Source organism: Geotrypetes seraphini, chromosome 7 (genome assembly GCF_902459505.1).
Source record: "Geotrypetes seraphini chromosome 7, aGeoSer1.1, whole genome shotgun sequence".
In the NCBI taxonomy this organism is placed as follows: domain Eukaryota; kingdom Metazoa; phylum Chordata; class Amphibia; order Gymnophiona; family Dermophiidae; genus Geotrypetes; species Geotrypetes seraphini.
The window spans coordinates 179,681,833-179,703,343 of NC_047090.1; the positions used below are offsets into that span (position 1 = coordinate 179,681,833).

The 21,511-nt window shown below is 44.5% G+C and overlaps 1 protein-coding gene across 2 annotated transcripts in view; it reads right to left on the reverse strand.

The window, feature by feature from the left end:
- The window catches only part of ZC3H14 (zinc finger CCCH-type containing 14), a 92,540-nt gene that overhangs the window by 67,916 nt on the left and 3,113 nt on the right, over positions 1–21,511 (reverse strand). The window contains exon 1 of one of the 2 annotated variants that reach the window (XM_033951494.1): positions 5,502–5,636. The exons of the other annotated variant lie outside the window; for it this stretch is intronic. Within the exon in view, the coding sequence (XP_033807385.1) occupies positions 5,502–5,537 (36 nt within the window). The 5' untranslated portion in view covers positions 5,538–5,636. Of the gene's footprint in view, positions 1–5,501; positions 5,637–21,511 lie in introns of those variants that run through there. 2 annotated transcript variants of the gene reach the window in all.

Genomic DNA, 21,511 nt, shown 5'->3' on the forward strand with positions numbered 1-21,511 from the left:
GGGGGCGGTCCGCCCCCTGGGATCGGGACCGGGAGGTCACCCTGGATGGAGGCGATTAACCTGGGCCCCATAGTCTGCATGAGCTCGACAAACTGAGCTTCCAGCAGGGACCGCAGCGAAGCCGATATGGAGGGATCCGCACCGAAAGGGGGTCCTCCAGCATGGTCTTCGCGCTCCTTCGTGGTCGAGTGCTTCTGCTTGGAAGCTTTCGGCACCTTAATGACCACAGGTGGAATAGTGGAAGGCGGTACCTGAGCCGAGGAGACGGGGACAGGCACCGACGCCGAACTCGTGGCCGAAGCCGGAGTAAACGAAGCCGGCTTCAGAAGGCCCGGAGTAGCAGGAGTAGTCGCTGATTTCGCATGGACAGGCGAAGCGGCCGATGAAGTCGAAGCCGAAGATTCCTTAGCAGCTTCCATTGTGAACATCGACTCCCACAACAGACAGCGCCGCTTAAATGCTCGCGCTGTTAGAGTGGAACAAGGCCGGCACGATTTCGGGAAATGTTCTGGACCAAGACACTGCAGGCAGCGTCGATGCGGGTCCGTCAGCGAAATCGCGTGCTGGCACTTGCTACACTTTTTAAAACCGGTGATTGGCCGGGACATAGGCCAAAAAAGCTCCGCTGCTAGATCGAAGGAGCTGGGCCTGAGCCACGTGGCCGACCCGGCCGACTAGCCGGAAGAAAAAAATTTTTTTTTTTTGAATAAAAGAAAGAAAATACACGAAAAGGAGTAAAAGAAACCCAAAATCGCGGATTTAGAAGGCAAAAAACGGGAATTCAGTCAGCGCAGAATTGAAGTAAAACTTCTCAGCTCCGCGGAAAGAAAAGAACTGAGACACGCCCGGTCCGTCGGGCGGGAAGGCACTGGCGCATGCGCGGTGCGGGCATCTCGAAACTTCTAAGTTTCTTCAAGCAAGACATGTCCGTATCGGGGCTCTGTCGGATGACATCACCCACTAGTGAGAATACCTGCCTGCTTGTCCTGGGATAATTACAGTTTTTAGGGGCTCCGACGGGGGGGTTTTGTTGGGGAACCCCCCAGTTTACTTAATAGACATCGTGCCGGCATTATGGGGGGTTTGGGGGGTTGTAACCCTCCACATTTTACTGTAAACTGAACTTTTTCCCTAAAAACAGGGAAAAAGTAAAGTTTTCAGTAAAATGTGGGGGGTTACAACCCCCCACAACGCGGCGCGATGTCTTAAGTAAAGTGGGGGGGTTCCCCCCCATCAGAGCCCTAAAAACAGTAATTTAGAGCGGCGCACGCCTCCACGCTGCGCTCAATTGTCTGGGCGCGCCTTTGTCCCGGTGCGCTTTTGACCTGACACCAGTCTCTAATGCTATGTGCTTCGTCCCATGCCAGACCACACTATCTTTTCTCATTCAATGTTCTTCCACACCATGTCATACTGTTCACCATCTTTATCCTAATAGACTATATTTTACTATACATCATATTTACCATGCTACAATCTCCCATACCAAGTTTGATGCTCAGTTTTTACTGTACCATGTTTTCCATTCTTGCCTCACCATTTTGCCATGTCTTGTTTACTTTGTCAGCCATGACAGCTATGTCTGTCGTGCTATGCCGACCATACCATGTTTTGCCATTTTATGTATCACCATGCTTTGTTAACTATGTTTTGGTACAGATACCACCGGCAACCCCAAGCGATATGAACTTTACAGAAGTTTATATCGCTTGGGGTTGCCGGTGGTTATCTGTACTGAAGATTTCCTCAAGTTAATAATATATTTGAGAGTCAAGTTAAAATCAGTCATCAACTATGGGGGTCTTTAACTAAGATGCGCTAAATGCTAACGCGTCCATAGAATATAATGGGCATGTTAGCATTTAGTGCGCCCTAAATCAGCTATTGCGCCTTAGAAAAGACCCCGTATGTTTGCCATCTCTATCAGACAATGGTCACATTGCTGTTTTATACTATATGAAGTCTGTGAGTGTGGTGCAGAGATTATAACTACAGCCTCAGCTGCCTGATTGTGGATTCAGGCCTACGTTGTCCCCTGTGACCCAGGTACATTAGATAGGGTTCATAGACAAAACCGCCGAAGACAAAGGCGCGCGCTGACAACTGAGCGCAAGACAGAAGCACGCGCCAAAGAAAAAGAGTGTTTTGGGGGCTCCGACAGGGGGTTCTGTTGGGGAACCCCCCCACTTTACTTAATACAGATCGCGGCGGCGTTGTGGGGGGTTTGGGGGGTTGTAACCACCCTCATTATACTGGAAACTTAACTGTTTCCCTGTTTTTTAGGGAAAAAGTGAAGTTTTCAGTAAAATGTAGGGGGTTACAACCCCCCAAACCCTCCACAACGCGATCTGTATAAAGTAAAGTGGGGGGGGGTTCCCCCCCACATTCCCCATCGGAGCCCTTTAAAACAATCATTTTCTTCGGCGCGCGCCTCCGTGTTGCGCTCAGTTGTCTGCGCGCACCTTTGTCCCGGCACGCTTTTGACCTGACACCATTAGATAGATTGTGAGCCCACCAGGACAGACAGGGAATAAGTTCATGTAAATCGTTCTGAGCTCCCCTAGAACAGTATAGAAAATTGAATGAATAAATAAATAAAGTTATCAGGGCCAGGATGTTCAGGTTGGGGGCTCTCTCTATCCCAGGGATAGGCAACCTGGTCCAGGAAGGCCACAACCCAGTCAGGTTTTCAGGATTTCCCCAATGAATATGCATGAAATCAATTTCCATGCACCGCCTCCACTGTATATCAACAGATCTAATGCGTATTCCTTGGAGAAATTGGACTGGGTAGCCCATCCCTACTCTTAACACCTCTAGGCTGCCTCAGACCTGGTGGTAAATTTCTAATGCTAAAGACATTTGTCCAGGCTGCCTCTCTGCATTGCTGCGGTACAGAAGCTCTAAATAAACAAACAATAAGTTAAATAGACTGATTTTTCCCCCCCATGCATTTTAATATACTGTGCAAGTTAAGTTTCTGAAGCTCGTAATGAGCACACAGACTCCTCATTAACCTAGCTTTCTGCATGGGCTCTCCCAGTTTTTAATTCACATAAGGAAAACAGCTCAATGGACTGGCTGTTGCTGATCGTATTGCTGACCTACACGTGTATTCATTCTGCCAACCCTGAACATCTCTCCTCACGTCTCTTTCCGTGGACATCTCCCAGAGAACTCTGCTTTTAACTTTACCCTTCTCCTCCACTGCCAATTCCAGACTTCGTTCCTTTCATCTAGCTGCCCCCTATGCCTGGAGTAAATTACCTGAGTTTGTCCGCCAAGTCTGAAAACCCACCTTTTCCATTTAGTCTTCAATCCATAACCCCATTCCCCTCCAACCCAGCCAGCAGATTCCCCTTAACTGTATCCATGGCATCCTGTTTGTCTGTCTTGCCTGTTTCAATTATAAGCTCTTTGGAACAGGGACTGTCTTCTTTGTGACTCTGTCTAGTGATGCGTACGTCTGGTAGCACTATAGAAATACACTTCTCCCTCATTTGTGGTTTCAGCAATCGCGGTTTTTAGCTTGCTGGCTCCTCTCCCCAAATTACAGCAGCTTGCATAGAGAAATCGATGATTACCAGCACTTTCTTCGCTGTGTTTTGCCTCTCCTTCAGGAACAGGCCAGATCTCCCACGTTATTTGCGGTTTCACCATATTCACGATGGTTTTTAATAGAAAACAGCGAATAACATGTGAAAAAGTGATTCACAGTTTTTCTGTATTCGTGGGTCGTTTACAGAGAAAATCGCTGATTCCCGGCACTTTCTTCACCGTGTTTTGCCTCTCCTTCAGGAACAGACCAGGTCTCCCATGTTATTCGCGGTTTCACCATATTCACGATAGTTTTTAATAGAAAACAGCAAATAACATATGAAAAAGTTATTTGCGGTTTTTCTTTATTTGCGGGTCTGTTAATCCCCTATCACAGTGGATACGGAAGAAGTGTAATTCATAGTAGTAGTGTGAAGAGTTTCAATCTTTGGGAAGCAAAGTTGAGATTGTGATGTCACAATGCCACATTCCACCAATAAGAGACAACCTCATCAGTGATGTCACAATGGCTTGATTGTAGATTAACAGTTCCCCTTAACTGTATCCATGACATCTTGTTTGTCTATCTTGTCTATTTAGATTGTAAACTCTTTTGAGCAGGGACTGTCTTCTTTGTGACTCTGTATAGTGTTGCGTGCGTCTGGTAGCCCTATAGAAATACACTTCTCCCTCCGTATTCTTGGTTTCAGGAATCACGGTTTTGATTATTCGCGGTTTTTAGTTTGCTGGCTCCTCCCCCCAAATGACATCAGCTTGCATAGAGAAATCGTCGATTCCCAGCATTTACAGAGAAAATCATTGATTCCCAGCACTTTCTTCACCGTGTGTTGCCTCTCCTTTAGGAACAGGCCAGGTCTCCCACCATGTTATTCGCGGTTTCACCATATTCACGATAGTTTTTAATAGAAAACAGCAAATAACATATGAAAAAGTTATTTGCGGTTCTATTAATCCCCTATCACAGCGGATACGGAGGGAGAAGTGTAATTCATCCTAGTAGTGCGAAGAGTTTCAGTCTTTGGGAAGCAGAGCTGAGATTGTGATGTCACAATGCCTCATTCCAACAATAAGAGCTAACCTCCTCAGTGATGTCACAATAGCTTGATTGTAGCAGATTAACCGTTCCCTTAACTGCATCTACCACATCCATCTTATCTGGTTAAGAGGATTAGAGGCAGTTACAAAATTAGTCAGGGACACTGTTCAGGCAATTAGGCCTGATGGACCGCCGCGGGGAACTTCTTATGTTCTTATGTCACAATGGCTTGATTGTCCTGTTCTCCCCTCTGCCCTCCAACCCAGCCAGCTGATTAACTGTATCCATGACATCCTGGTTGTCTTGTCTGTTTAGATTGTAAGCTCTTTCGAGCAGGGACTGACTGTACAGTGCTGCATGCGTCTGGTAGCGCTACAGAAATAATTCATAGTAGTAGTGTGAAGAGTTTCAGTCTTTGGGAAGCAGAGCTGAGATTGTGATGTCATAATGCCTCATTCCACCAATAAGAGCCAACCTCATCAGTGATGTCACAATGGCTTGATTGTAGCAGATTAACCGTTCCCTTAACTGCATCCACCACATCCTGTTTGTCTGTTTAGACTGTAAGCTCTTTGGAGCAGGGACTGTCTTCTTTGTGACTCTGTACAGCGCTGCGTACGTCTGGTAGCGCTATAGAAATAAGGAATAGGAATAAGGAATAACCCTCCCCCCCCCCTTTTTTCTCTCTCTCTCTCTCTGTAATGGATTCGCTTCACTGCCTGTCTGTGCACTTGTCAGCCAGCAGGAGAACGGGCCAATCCAGCCCCTCCACGAGTATTAGGCCCCCGCCGGGACCCCTCTCTACCCCGCCCACATTCGCTGGCTTTCCTGGCAAAAGGGCCGGGGCTCGGCACGCGCGCCCCCTCCGCGCCTCCCCCCCTCCCCAAGGCCGGAGCGACGCACTGACCCGGATTTTGCGGCTGATCTCGGCACCGATCTCCATGGCGATGGGGCGGCGCGGCGACAGACGGAAACGCCAGCGCCAGCCGACGCGCTGCGAAAGTGAAGGACAGCCTCCCCTGCTCCCCCGCCTGGCGGCCGCGGCTCACAGCGCCACCTGCCGACGCGGAGGACGGCGGTCCCGTCGTCTGTCCCAGTCAGGGCCGGTTTTAGATAGTGTGGAGAAAAGAAGAAACCTTGATCTTTTCCACCAGCCACGATTTCTCTTGCTGTGGTATTACTTTTCAAATTCCATCTGGTATTTTCATCCCTCTTCTTGTCCATCTATTATGGAATGCTTCTAGATCAGGGGTAGGGAACTCCGGTCCTCGAGAGCCGTATTCCAGTCGGGTTTTCAGGATTTCCCCAATGAATATGCATGAGGTCTATTTGCATGCACTGCTTTCAATGCATATTCATTGGGGAAATCCTGAAAACCCAATTGGAATACGGCTCTCGAGGACCGGAGTTCCCTACCCCTGTCCTATACGATCATAACTATTATACACTTAAGTTATTTACCTTTTACAATCCACTTGGAAATATGTAAACCAGGGGTGTCCAATGTCGGTCCTCGAGGGCCGCAATCCAGTCGGGTTTTCAGGATTTCCCCAATGAATATGCATGAGATCTATTAGCATACAATGAAAGCAGTGCATGCAAATAGACCTTATGTATATTAATTGGGGAAATCCTGAAAATCCGACTGGACTGCGGCCCTCGAGGACCGACATTGGACACCCCTGATGTAAACACTCTCACTATATCTGCTAATTTGTATTCAAAAACACAAACCGGGTTACAGAAGACAAAGTTGTGCAACTGTTTTAAACAGATCAGGTTGAGAAACCTTTGAAATACAAATTTATATAGTCTAAGGCAGGGGTAGGGGACTCCAGTCCTCGAGAGCCGTATTCCAGTCAGGTTTTCAGGATTTCCCCAATGAATATGCATTGAAAGCAGTGCATGCAAATAGATCTCATGCATATTCATTGTGAAAATCCTGAAAACCCGACTGGAATACGGCTCTCGAGGACCGGAGTTCCCTACCCCTGTTCTAGATTCTCCCATGCAAGAGGCACCCAACAATTCAAACTCTCCCTTCCTTCAGTGAAAGGAATCAAGAATTTCAGCCAATCCTTGGTCTTCAAATTATCTCAACTTTGGAACAAACCTACTCTTATCTTAAGACAGGGGTGCCAAAGTCCCTCCTCCAGGGCCGCCATCCAGTCGGGTTTTCGGGATTTCCCCAATGAATATGCATGAGATCTATTAGCATACAATGAAAGCAGTGCATGCAAATAGATCTCACGCATATTCATTGGGGAAATCCGACTGGATTGCGACCCTCGAGGAGGGACTTTGACACCCCTGTCTTTAAGGGTCCTGGTCTTTTTCAACTTTTTCGCAAATCTTTAAAAACTATTTCTCTTTTATTTCCTTAATTGTTAAATAGTCACCCTTTGAAGTCTTGGATTACAGATATAATTGTGGACTATTAATTGTTTAAATTGTAAGGGAAATATGTTTATATTTCTCCTATTTTGTTTTGTCTTTTTCTTCCTTTCTTTGTTATGTTGCTAAATTAGTGGTTCCCAACCCTGTCCTGGAGGACCACCAGGCCAATCGGGTTTTCAGGCTAGCCCTAGTGAATATGCATGGAACAGATTTGCATGCCTGTCACTTCCATTATATGAGATTGAGGGGTGGTAGATTCAGGGGCAATGTTAGGAAATTCTACTTTACAGAGAGGGTAGTGGATGCCTGGAATGCGCTCCCGAGAGAGGTGGTGGAGAGGAAAACTGTGACTGAGTTCAAAGAAGCGTGGGATGAACACAGAGATCTAGAATCAGAAAATAATATTAAATATTGAACTAGGCCAGTTACTGGGCAGACTTGCACGGTCTGTGTCTGTGTATGGCCGTTTGGTGGAGGATGGGCAGGGGAGGGCTTCAATGGCTGGGAGGGTGTAGATGGGCTGGAGTAAGTCTTAACAGAGATTTCGGCAGTTGGAACCCAAGCACAGTACCGGGTAAAGCTTTGAATTCTTGCCCAGAAATAGCTAAGAAGAAAAAATTAAAAAATTTAAATTGAATCAGGTTGGGCAGACTGGATGGACCATCCAGGTCTTGATCTGCCATCATCTACTATGTTACTATGTTACTATGCAAATCTCTCTCATGCATATTCATTAGGGCTAACCTGAAAATCCAATTGGCCTGGTGGTCCTCCAGGACAGGGTTGGGAACCACTGTCCTAAATAACAATCTTACTGTACAAGATGTTATGCTTGATAATATTATGTAAAATTGATAAATAAATCTATAATAATAAAATGCTAAGCACGCATGCAAACTCTTGCCGCGTGTTCCCTGAGATCTGATCTGTCGGGATGTGGCCGGTAGGAGTGCGCATGCGCGCCAGATAAGCCTCCCTGCTCTCCACCTTGCATTGCTGCAAGGATTCCAAGGAAGGCGGCGATGGTGAGGGGAGGGCGGACACTGGATGGAAAAAGAAGAGAGGGCAGTGAATGGAAGGGGCAAGACAGAGGGAGACAGACATTGAATGGAAGTGTGGGGAGAGGAGGGACAGCTGCTGAATGGAAGTCTGAGGGACAGGGAGAGCAGACGTTGGAAAGATGTGGGGAGGAGAAAGAAAAAAGGGCACATGTGAGGGAAGAGGATAGAGTTAGAAATAAAGATGACAGACAGGGGGTCAGGGAGAAACACAGACAGAAAGAATGACAGACAGCGTCCAAGGAGAGAGAGACAATTTTAAAAAAACCCAGACAGACAGACATCTACTCTAGCACCTGTTAATGTAACGGGCTAACACACACAGAAAAAGAACAAACACACATACAGCAGGCAAAGAGACAAACACCAAAACAAACACAGACAGAGAAACCACAGGGAAGTTGGGGGGAGGAAAATGCTGCACAGGGAAGTGGGGTGAGAGGGAAATGCTGCAGCACAGGGAAATGGAGGGGGAGGGAATGCTGATGTAGCTAATGCACAGGGAAGTGGAGGGGGGTAGAGAAATGCTGCTGCATAGGGGGCAGGGAGAGAGACAGATATAAAGAAAGACAGATAGTGGGAGGGAGAGAGACAGAAAGAAAGAAAGACAGCGGCAGAGAGAGACAGATATAAAGAAAGACAGATAGTGGGAGGGAGGGAGACAGAAAGAAAAGAAGAAAGAGACAGGGGCAGGGAGAGAGACAGAAAGAAAGAAAGACAGCGGCAGAGAGAGACAGAAATAAAGAAAGATAGACAAACATATATTCTAGCACCCGTTAATGTAACGGGCTTAAAGACTACTAAACAAATAAAACAAAAAACTATATTATTTGTTAAACACTTCGGAAATCTGTCACATTATTTTTTTCTTCTTTGTATTTCTTTTAGGGCTCCTTTTACAAAGCCACGTTAGCGGTTTAACGCACCTAATAGCGCGTGCTAATTTGCTGGCTGCGCTAGCCGCTACTGCCTCCTCGAGCAGGTGGTAGTTTTTTGGCTAGCGCAGGGGTTAGCTCACGCCAAACAGGTGCGTGCGCTAAAGCCGCTAACGTGGTTTCTTAAAAGGAGCCCTTAGTTTCTGTTAACCGAGTCGAGCTCCATTTTGGTTACAGACCCGGTATACAAAGCTAAGTTTTAGTTTAGTTGAATTTAGAAAAGCTGCAGAAAGGAGTTCTCTGTTTGCAAGACAACGCACCTGCTCACAAGGCTGTCAAAATGATGGATAGTGCATAGACCAGGGGTGTCCAAGGTCGGTCCTCGAGGGCCGCAATCCAGTCGGGTTTTCAGGATTTCCCCAATGAATATGCATGAGATCTATTTGCATGCACTGCTTTCAATGCATATTCATTGGAGAAATCCTGAAAACCCGACTGGATTGCGGCCCTCGAGGACCGACATTGGACACCCCTGGCATAGACCATTTACCCAACTCAACAGATCTTGCTCCATCTGTTTACTTTCTGTTTCCAAATCGTAAAAAGAGTTTGAAAGGGCAACAATGTTTGAGTGATTTGGAGGCGACTGTAGCAGTGGAGCAGTATTTCGGTAACCAGATGTCAGAGTATTTTTTTTTTAGAAGGGGTACAGAAACTTCAGACACAAAAGTGCTAAGTGTGTTGAACTTAGGGTTGAATATCTGGAATAACTTGTAAGTTTCATGGCTCGTTGTCATTCCCTTCTTGGTTGGGCTGAGAACTTTTCAGCACCCTCTCATATTATTTCTCAGTTTCAAGGCACATAGGACTGGTTTTCCATATTACTTAGCATCTTTAACCATTCCTTATACACCTGTCCATTTACTATGTTCCATAAATGATCACCGTTTAGTCTTGTCAAATTCTAAACCTGCACACCTAGAATCCACTAGACATTGTGCTTTTTACCTATTTTGCTGTCCTTCATCTTTGGAATTCTTTCTCTCAACATATACAGTGTGAACTCTATTTAAAGAATTGAAATGGCTTTTCAGTATAGCAAGTTAAAATCGGAGCCAACTTAAGCTTGTCTGCTTCGTGAATAATGTCTTTTCTCCCTTTTGCTTCTAGACTCTTCTCTTTTCTAATCTATGACTTATTGTCTTATTAGATGCTCAGTTCTTAACTTCCCTTTCTGGTGGGCAAACTTATGCTCTAGTTACAAATATGAAAAAATGAATGCGGAATTGATAGGGAATAATAAGGCATTTAGTGTGGGGCCCGTTGGCAGCTTTTATTGCATCTATATAATTAATCTCTCTCTTTAATGTAGGTTTGTTTTCCATGCACATCCAGGGTGGGAAGGAGGGAGTTGAATTTAGTAGTACTATAAGTAAGAGTGGGTTACTGATAAATGAACTATATTTACATCATTGATTAAGTAAAAGGGATGGGGGGAAAATTATGACTTTAAATTCTGTAAGTTAAATGTGCTTCTTTCTGTTTTGTTATGCATTCAGATATATATATGCATTGCACTGTTTGCACTTGAAAATTAATAAAGATTTATATTTTAAAAAAAAGATGTTCAGTTAGTTTACCCTCTCTATGCTTATTTTGTGTTCTCCCTTTGATTTTATTGTGCACCATGAAATCTATGATAAGATAGCATAACAAATCCTTAATAAACTTGGAAACTATTTTGACTGAATTATTTTCAGCTTTCCATTTGTGTTTTATTGCAAACCACTGCGATCTATTGGGCATAGCGCAGGCAGTATAGCAAATCTTAAATAAACCATATACAGTAGAAGTATCAATACAGACTCTTGAGCACTACTTCACTGTTGGTCAGTTTTCCAAACTGGAAAAAAAAAGTCTTTTGGTCCTAATCTCTCTTTTTTTTTTTTCCAGTTAACTGCTAGCTATTCTGTGAATTTTTAATTGCCTTAGCAGTCCTTTGTAAGAAATTTTGTCAAATGTTTTTAGAAAATCCAAACATCCACTGGTTCATCACCCGTGGGAGGTGGTGAAGAAAACGGTGACAGAGTTCAAACACGCGTGGGATGAACACTGAGGATCTGTAATCGGAAAATAATGGGTATACATTGAAGGAACTAAGGCCGGTACTGGGCAGGCTTGCATGGCCTGTGTCCCGTATATGGACATTCAGTTGAGGACGGGCTGGGGAAGGCTTCGATGGCTGGGATGGTTAAGATGGGCTGGGGTGAGCTTTGATGGAGACTCCAGTAGAAGGAACCTAAGCACACTACCGGGCAGGGCTCTGGGTTTCTGGCCCAGACATATCTATGAAAAAGGACAATTTCAACTAAATAATTCATTTATGGAGCATGTATGGTCGGGTCGACTGGATGGACCACTCGGGTCACTATCTGCCGTCATTTACTAAGTGTAATTGCAACAATTCTCTAGACCAGCTTACTATTGGATATCAAGATGGCATTTAAATCTTACTAAAAACTCTTATTTCTGTCGGGCTTTTCTGCGCTAAGATTCTGGGCCCCTTTTGCAAAGCTGTGATAGCAAGTCCCAGTGCGGCAAATGCGACAAAACCCTTAGGAATTGACTAGGCTGCACAGTATTTGCGGTACGTGAATCGCTACTGCGGCTTTGTAAAAGGGGCCTCTTCTTTGGATTCTGTCAGAATCAGTCATGATCTTCCTTCTCTCCTACCTCATTCATCACTTTGCATTGTTTACATTCAATTTCATCTGCCATTTCGATGCCCCATCTTCCAGCCAATTAAGGGCCTCCTGCGATTTCTCGCAGTGACAGCTTTGAATAGTTTCATGTCATCTGTCAATCTGATGACCTCACTCATTGTTCCCTTTTCCAGATCATTTAATAAATATGCTAAAAAAAAAAACAAACCCCACTGGTTCCAGTACAATTTGTTTCTAATTTGAAACAATGGGCTCCTTTTACGAAGCCACGTTAGCGGCTTTAGTGCGCGCGACTTTTAATCACATGCTAACCCATGCGCTAGCTGAAAAACTACCGCCTGCTCAAGAGGAGGCGGTAGCGGCTAGCGATTTAGCAAGCGCAATTACACGCATTAAACCACTAACGCGCCTTCGTAAAAGGAGCCCAATGTATACACACAAATACAATTAAAATAGAAGCTCTATCTCCCTGCAACCCAAATTATTCCACTCAGCCTTAGCAAGCAAAAACCTGGATGAAAATATAAGTATAGTTAGTGCTTCTTGATGAATTGCCCCCTAAGTTTTTGTCAGTCTGGAATTAACACTGTTCATCTTGCAAGAACCAGCAGAACTTTATTCTGCAGAGCAAATCCAAAAAGATCTGCATCTAGATCAGGAGTAGGCAATTCCGGTCCTCGAGAGCCTCAGGCAGGTCAGGTTTTCAGGATATCCACAATAAATATGCATGAAATAGATTTGCATCTCAAGGAGGCAGTGCATGCAAATCCATCTGATACATATTCATTGTGGATATCCTGAAAACCTGACCTGCCTGTGGCTCTTGAGGACCGGAATTGCCTACCCATGATCTAGATCAGGGGTGCCCAATTCCGGCCCTTGAGGGCCGTAATCCAGTCAGGTTTTCAGGATTTTGCCAATGAATTTGCATGACATCTATTTGCCTGTACTCCTTCCATTTTATGCATATTGATCTCATACATATTCATTGTGGATATCCTGAAAACCTGACCTGCGTCTCTCGAGGACCGGAATTGCCTTCCTATAATCTAGGTCAGGGGTAGGCAATTCCGGTCCTCGAGAGCCGGAGCCAGGTCAGGTTTTCAGGATAGCCACAATAAATATGCATGAGATAGATTTGCATCTCAAGGAGGCAGTGCATGCAAATCCATCTCATACATATTCATTGTGGAGATCCTGAAAACCTGACCTGGTTCCGGCTCTCGAGGACTGAAATTGCCTACCCCTGATCTAGGTGAAACAGAAATGGTGCTTAAATGAAAGCTCTAGTAGTGGGAAAGCGAGACCAGCGCCGAAGACTTCTAAGGCAAGATGTGCTAGGGTGGACTTTGAAGGCAATCCAGCAATGGGGAAATGAGGCCAATGCCGGAGAATTCTACAGTCTGTATCCAAGATAGATCAGGATGCGCTAGAGTGGGCTATTACAGCAACTCCAGTAATTGGGAAGTAGGGTCAGTGCCACATAGACTTTTATTGTTTGAGCCCTGAAAATGGCAAGAATGGATCAGGAACAAGTATGTATACATTAAACCACATCAGAGGAAAGGCTTCCGGGGCAGCTGTAAAGAAGCAAGTGTGGCTGGAAGGAGGAAGCCTGCTTGGATGGCTTTGGTACACATCTGCAGGGGGATATGAACTTGGGATACAGAAGGGAGATGATGGAGTACGTTTGGACAAGGAGAGAGAGGGTATGAACTTGGGACAAAGGAGGGGTGAGGGTTTGGGACACAGAAAGGAGGTAGAGATGGGGGCATGAACTTGGGACAAAGGCTGGAAGGAAGGAGGGAGGGGCACAAATTTGGGACACAGAAAGGAGGGAGGGATGGGGGCATGAACTTGGGAGAAAGGCTGGCAGGAAGGAGGGAGGGGGCACAAATTTGGGACACAGAAGGAAGGGAGGGAGCGCATTGGGACACGGGAGGAAGGGGCATGAACTTGGGACATAGGATGGAAGGATGGAGGGAGGGAAAGAGATGCTGAGGTGGGGAGGGAACAGAAAGGGAGAATTGTTGGGCATGTGTGTGTGAGTGAGAAGGAAAGAGAGATGGTGCACTTGGGGAAAGGAAGTGAGTGGAGAATTGTTGGTGGTGGGAGAGGAGTGAGGTAGAGATGTATGGGGAAGAGATGAGAGGGAGAAATGTTGGATGTGGTGATGGGGAGGGGGCAGATGGAAAGGGATGCAAGAGGGAGGCATGTTGAAATGGTGGTGGAGGAAACAGAGGGAAAGATGTGGCATGGGGCTGGTGGGCAGGGGTGAAAGATGCTGCATACAGTCTGGGGGATGAGAGAAGAAATGTTGGATGTGGCATTAGAGGGAGTGGGAGAGATGCACCCTGGATCCCCCCTCTTTTCCCCACAAGAGAGCCAGTGGATAGTGAGAGACATATTGCACATGGGGTGGAGGAGAGAAAGAAATGCTGTGCAGGGGTGGGGAAGGGAAAAAGAGGGAGATTGATCCAGGACAGAAGGGAGTGAGGATGCTGTGCAATGGGAGAGCGGGAAGAAATGCTGGACCATTAAAGGAGAAACCAATGGACAGCAACCACTTGAAGAATTTGCAGAAGACAGGAAAGTAGAAAAGAGAGAAACTGTAAATAGCTTGATTGAAAAAAAAATGTTAGCTTTGGAAAATGTATATAGATGTCTTTGTATTGTGTTCAACAGAAAAGGAAATGCATGTCTGGTTTTAGTTCTCCAGTACTGAAGTAATTGCTGACTCTTGCTGTAGCTGGTGGATATTCCCAAGCACCACCAGCTCAAGGATCTCTTCCATAGGTGGCCAGAACTCCCTTCTACCAAGTGCAGCAGTTGCTGGCAGCATCCTTGGGCCACTGAGGTGCCAGCATCTGTGGTTTAGGGACATTGCTGCTGCCTGCCAAACTTGGTAAAAGGAATTTTTGGCCACCTTCAGAAGTCATCGGCTGGCGTATTATTTTTTATTTACATTAGAAGCTCTGGCAGAGACCCATTTATAAAGTATATATTCTTTCCAATTAAAAAAGTGTCAGCTTACTTGTAAATGAGTTTCTATCAAACCCTCTAATTCAGTAACATAATTAAATAAGTACTTCTGAAGTTTATGGGGGATGGAAGAGATTATTTGCAGGGACAGGCAAGGTGAGATTCAATTCCAATGGGGATGGGCAGGGATGGATTTGATTCCAGCAGGGACGGATTTGATTTCTGTCCCCCCCCCCCCCCCAATTCTCTACATCTCGTGCTATATTCTAAAATCTTTTACACCCTGCACTAATTTAAGAGGAAAATATGGTGTACATTCAGAGCCAGTCCTTGACCTTCTGTCACCTTCTTTCGTGCTGTCTCATGTCTATCAGCTTGTGATCATCAGGGTCCTCCTTGAAGAATATTGGAGCCTGGACATTCTGTGGAATCCTCCTGCTGAAGCCTGGATTCCCTACTGGCTTCTAGGAGGATTTGGGCAGGGCTTGGTGTCCTCTTGCACCAGTCATTTGGTTTCTGGTGAACTAAAATTAGATGCCTTGCTCTTCTTCTAGGAATTTGTCGAGACCAAGTGCAAGCCTGGAGCTGTCTATCCTTGAGATATGGCACAAATAGCTCAGGAAATGGAGAATGCAGTGTGTTCTCTCTGTCTATCCAGCAGCAGGAATAGCAGTTCTGCATATTCTAATTTTAATTTTTGGCTGCCCTTGGAAGATATTCTAGCTTAATTTGCCCTGTCATCATAATTTTAGCTATTACAATTTTCTTAGCACGCTCCATGCATCCAGAAATGTATCCCTACAGAAACTGTGATCTAAATCTGAGGACTGGATAGTTAAAAGTTTTGCTGAAGCTTGCATCATACCTGTATAGTATTTGTGATCTAGTTTTATTTTCAATATGTGTCCTGTTCATTATAACAAAAAAAGAACAATTGGCATATTGACCTCTCAAAGAACATGTGTTAGCTTATTTAAATAAGATTTAATAAAGGTGAGACACCTCAGTAGGGGCCCAAGTTAAACACTTTAGTACTGCTATATAACTTTTGTAACTTTTAAGGCCCCGAAAAAACTTATGGGTGACCAGCACCAGGTTGAAAAGCCTCAATAAGTCCTGCTCCTTACATCATTCGGTCTCTATTGTAATAAATGGTGAATACGGAAAACGAAGAATAAATGCTCAGCAAAAGACTTTCAAAGGCGAATAGAGGGCCAAAAAGGAATGGCTCTAAAAGCCCCACCCCTAGAATAAATAATTATGAAGTATTTTCAAAAGCGCTGAAGATATAAAAAAATATGAGAAAAAATCATAATTCATTCACAAAGTTGTGTAAGTCCCAGCGAACAATAATCAAAGGTCAGTCCATTCACAAGACTTATCTGAGTCCCAACGGCTAATTGTCTCGGCTCGACAGAGCTCTGTTTCACAAACTTCTTCAGGAGCTGAAACATCCAATTAAGTCCCGGCTGGAAGCAAAATGCAGAAAAAAAATCTTCTTAGCTGACAATAACTCCAACCACAGGCAAAATAACGCCAATCTTCTTAATTATACCATTTTCCTACGGGCACAGAATAGGCAAAAAACCTTGGTGATAAGGGCCTTAAATATAATGTTGTTTATATAATTCTATTCTATTGGCAGTTCTGATCTGTTTTTCATTCCCGAGGACACAATGTTTCCAAGTTCATTTAGAATTTGATATACCGCATTGGCAAAACATCTATGTGGTTTACAATTCTAAAAAAATTATCTAAAAATAAAATTAAATATAGTAAAAGCTGATTTTGTGCACTTAAATTCAGACTGATCGCTGCAAAGCTCCACCAAATTCCCACCGTTACAAACAAGCAGCATTGAAAGCACCAATACTGACATCACATTGCCATAAAGCAGCGATATCAAACTCTGGCCCGCCCCTCCTCTGATGTACGGGACCGCGGCAGAGGGAACCTGCTGCGAAGGCCGACGGCAGCCTGCTAGGATCGCTACAGCCGGCCAGTGATCCTCTGCAGGCTGCTTTAATGTGAGACGGGAAGCTGGGATGGAGGGAGGGAAGGAACAGAGGGCCAAAAGGAAAGATGCCAGACTTCCGGGGGAGGGAAGGGAAACGGAAGGGAAGAAGAAAGAAGGAGACCCTGGCAAGTGAGTTATCAGAAGAGAACCAGAGCCTGGGACCATATGATATGAATAATGACCAGACAACAAACGTTAGAAAAAAATAATTTTACTTTCTGTTTTGTGATTACAATATGTCAGATTTAAATGTGTATCCTGCCAGAGCTGGTGTTAAGACAGTGAGCGTGAACTAGGACCTAAAAGAGAGAGGAAAAGTCTTTATAATTGTGCGCATTTAGCGCACCTTAATAAAAGGACCCCTAAGTATCTTAATAAAAAATTCAGCCCGCGACTTAGCCTGTGTTTTAGATTTCGGCCCCTTATGTGATTGAGTTTGACACCCCTGCTATAAAGTGTGAGTATACAGCACAAACAAGTGAGAAAGGGATTTAGAAAAAACAGTCGCTCCTGTCTTGCTCTACTGTTATAATCTCCGAGGCGCTAAAATGGCTTCATTTTCCCGTCTCTGCTGTAGCACTAGCCCAGTTGGCCACACTCAGCTGGAGCCTCCATGCTGCACCTCTGCAACTGCTTCAAAGCAAACAAAAGAAAAATGACTTGTACCACTCCCCGTGTCGATGCTGCTTTTGGTGCTTCACCGGCCTTGTTGAGCAGCTGAACCCCCGAGTACTGCTTCTGGGTTTCCCAGCTCAGGGCTGAGGTTGCAGCCACCTTTCGCACCCTGCACACTGCGATAGACTACCGTAAACTTCCAAGCACTCCTGGCCCCTGTAAAGGCTACTACTGCTACTAATCATTTCTGTAATAATAATAATAATAATTTTATTCTTATATACCGCCAAAGCCATGAAAGTTCGAGACGGTTTACAACAAGAAGCGCTGGACAATCAGCGAAGAGGTCAAAATTCAAAGTCATCTATGCAATCTTACATAATGGAAGAAGTGGAAAGCTATATAGATCTTAAGGTTACGTGTTGAATTTGCAGAGGTATAAAAATTCCTTAGTTTACAAAACGATTGAACAAACCCGTTTTTACCAATTTTCTAAAATTTGTACTTTCCTTGTCACTAGTGGGCTCACAATCTAAGTTGTCGGGTTGTTTTGTACCCGTGGCAATAGAGGGTTAAGTCTTTGATGATTCAAGCTGCCTGGCTTCTGCCTCTTCCATGTTGCCCTGGATGAAGCAGGGGACCCTTACGAACGGACACTTTGTGATAAATACCTTATTTCTGCTACATTTTGATAAATGTTGAAGACATGTTGCACGAAGAGAGCGCCTCATCTGCGTGAACTCCCAAGGTCCTTTCCAGTTTCTATTAGCTTACATTCTGTTTTAGGTTTACTGTTGGAGGAGACTGTGGTGCAGTGGTTACAGCTACAGCCTCAGCACCCAGAGGTTGGTGGGGGGGGAGATGACATAAACACCACGTACTCCCTGTGACACTCCCTGCGTGCAAGTCATAAGAATAGCTTCACTGGGTCAAACCAATGGTCCATCAAGTCCACTTGCCCGTTCTCACGGTGGCCAATCCAGGTCACTAGTACCTGGCCAAAACCCAAGGAATAGCAATATTCCAAGCTACCGATCCAGGGCAAGCAGTGGCTTCCCCCATGTCTTTCTCAATAACAGACAATGGACTTTTCCTCCAGGAACTTGTCCAAACCTTTCTTAAAGCCAGCTACACTATCCGCTCTTACCATATCCTCTGGCAATGCGTTCTAACTATTCTCTGGGTGAAAAAAAATTTCCTCCTATTGGTTTTAAAAGTATTTCCCTGTAAACTTCATCGAGTGTCCCCTAGTCTTTGCCAATTTTGACGGAGTGAAACATTGATCCACTTATACCCATTCTACTCCATTCAGGATTTTGTAGACTTCAATCCTATCTCCCCTCATTCGTCTCTTTTCCAAGCTGAAGAGCCCTAACCATTTTAGTCTTTCCTCATACGAGAGGAGTTCCATCCCCTTTATCATCTTGGTCGCTCTTTTTTGAACCTTTTCTAGCGCCACTATATCTTTCTTGAGATAAGGAGATCAGAATTGAACGCAATATTCCAGATAAGGTCGCACCATGGAGCGATACAGGGGCATTATAACATTCTTAGTTTTGTTAACTATCCCTTTTTAAATAATTCCTTGCATCCTCTTTGCTTTTTCGGCCGCCGCCACACATTGGGCGGAAGGTTTCATCGTATTCTCTATGATGACACCCAGATCCTTTTCTTGGGCGCTAATCCCCAAGGTAGACCCTAGCATCCGGTAACTGTGATTCAGGTTATTCTTCCCAATGTGCATCACTTTACATTTGTCCGTGGACAAATGTGGACATTAAATTTCATCTGCCACTTGGAAGCCCAGTCTTCCATTCCCAATTCTCCATTGTTCCAGGTACATTAGATAGATTGGGAGCCCACCGGGACAGATAGGAAAATGCTTGAAGGACCTGTATGTAAACCGCTTTGAGTGTGGTTGTAAAATTTCAAAAAGGCAGTATACAAGTCTCAGTCCTTTTCATGAGCATGTTTCCAGATAAAGTGTTGTAATTGGTCCCATGACCTGTTTGCGCAGATGGAAACTCTACTTTACTTTGACATCTTACATAGCCTTTTTAAAAGTGCTGTCAAATTCATCAGATGACACTCTCACATAAGCACTCAGTCACAATCCATGTCTTGTTGTTGTCCCAGTAGAATATGTCCCTTTGTTCTTAGAGTGGAATTTCCCAGAATTCCAGTGGTGGAGGAGGAAGAGGATGGTGTGAAGCAAAGTATGCATTGTTTCCTCAATCTGGCAACCTTCCACTGAAACCTCTATTCACTTATGACTACAGTTCATCTTGGTATTGTAGGAAATTGCTTGCAATCAGGAACTTTCTCTCTTGACAAACCTGTTCTGAAAATTAGAAAGAGTAAGAAATTCAAACTGTATTACATTCAAACTGGTTTTCACTGATTTGTATTTTACATGCGGTGATGAAAAATTAGCTACTAGGAAGATAATCATGATCTCCTAAAGAGCTCTTATATAGTAACATTATTGGGAAACTCTTGGTCCAATAAAGAGGCATTTTACTGTCTACAAATTTAAGAACAGGTTTAAGGCCTGATCATCATAAAATGAGAGAAAAATAAAGCTTAGAACAAACTAACAATTTCTTCCAAACTCTAGAACAATGCAAGGCCCGCAGCCCACACTCCTATCTGGAACTTCATCCCCCCAACCATGGGATACTATACTTACTCACCCTTCTTGTTCTCCAGCAGTGCTGCGCTTTTTTTCACCTGCTCTCTCTTTTCTTACCCTTCCCTCTTTCCCACCACCCCACTGTCTCAAGTCATTACACTTTCCTTCTTCCTGGTAATCCCTCCTCAAATAGCTTCTGTAATTCTGAAGGAAGCCCGCTAACTACTCAGTTCTTCTCCCCATGATTTTATTTCCAGTTTCTCTCTCCTTCCTTCTCTCCCCCAGGAATCTCCAGCATCTCCTTCCTTCCTTTCCCTCCTCCTCCCCACATTATCTCCAGGGTGTCTATCCTTTTCCTGCCTCCTTGATCTCCAGAATGTTTCCTTCCTTACACCTGTTGTCCTCTCCTTCTATGGTCCCCACTTTGTCTATTGTTTATTTATTTATTTCCTCCTTCCTGGCAAATGTTTCCTATTTTGTGTTTCATTCACACACACCCTCCACACCCATGCCAAAGCTTCCTCTATCACTCCTACCCTTCAAAACAGCCTCTGTTTTGACTGCCCCGCTGGCTATCATTCCGTACGGAGTCCCCACTTCAGTCTTTCTCTGTTGGTCCACTCACACAGTAAATGAAGGGCACGTCATAAGAGTCAGGACCAGCAACGTGGAGGGCTCTCCACCTATCTATGGCAGTTATCAAAAATCCGAAGCAAAACAAAATAATCACCAAAGTTCCACAGGAGAAACAAAGAGAACACCAACACAAGGAACGGAAGCTATGGAGGCGTTAATCTTGATGCCAAGTTATATTAAAGTACTTCACATAAAAGTCTTCAAGTTCAAGTGAAGGTGTTTAAAAACATCCAAATGATACACAAAGAGAATTTGTGGCGCAGACCCGACACGGGCCGTGTTTCGGTCATATTAGACCTTCCACTGTGGTCTGGTATCTTTGAAAACCACAAATGCAGTTATGCTAGAAAGCATATAAAATCACCGTGCATGGAATAGCGATTCTGAGTCTGGCATGTCACCCAAATGAGCACTAAAAGAAAAGACATGCCAGACTCAGAACCGCTATTCCATTCACAGTGATTTTGTATGCTTTCTAGCATAACTGCATTTGTGGTTTTCAAATACAATGGACCCAAGAGGAAGGTCTTATATGAGCAAAATAATGGCCCGTGTCGGGTCTACATCACAAATTTTCTCTGTGCATCCTTTGGATGCTTTTAAACACTTTTACTTGAAGAATTTTGTGTGAAGTACTTTAATAAAGCTTGGCATCAAGATCATCGTCTCCACAGCTTCCGTTCCTAGTGTTGCAGTTAACAAAAAAACAAGACTCCTTGTTTGAAGGTAGTCTTGAAAATCCAGGAAATCCTGCCTTACCCAGTCCCCCTCCCCCATTGTCTATTTTCAAAGCCAAAGAGCCCTAACCTTTTTAGCCTTTCCTCATACCAGAGTTGTTGGTCCCCTTTATCATTGTGGCTGCTCTTATTTCGAGCTTTTTCAAAGGCAGAAAAGGTATGTGGGAAAGTACAGCGCACCTTGCAAGTCCGTGTAAGCTGGGGCGCAATTGCATGAGTCTAGGAGACGAATCTATCTCAAACGG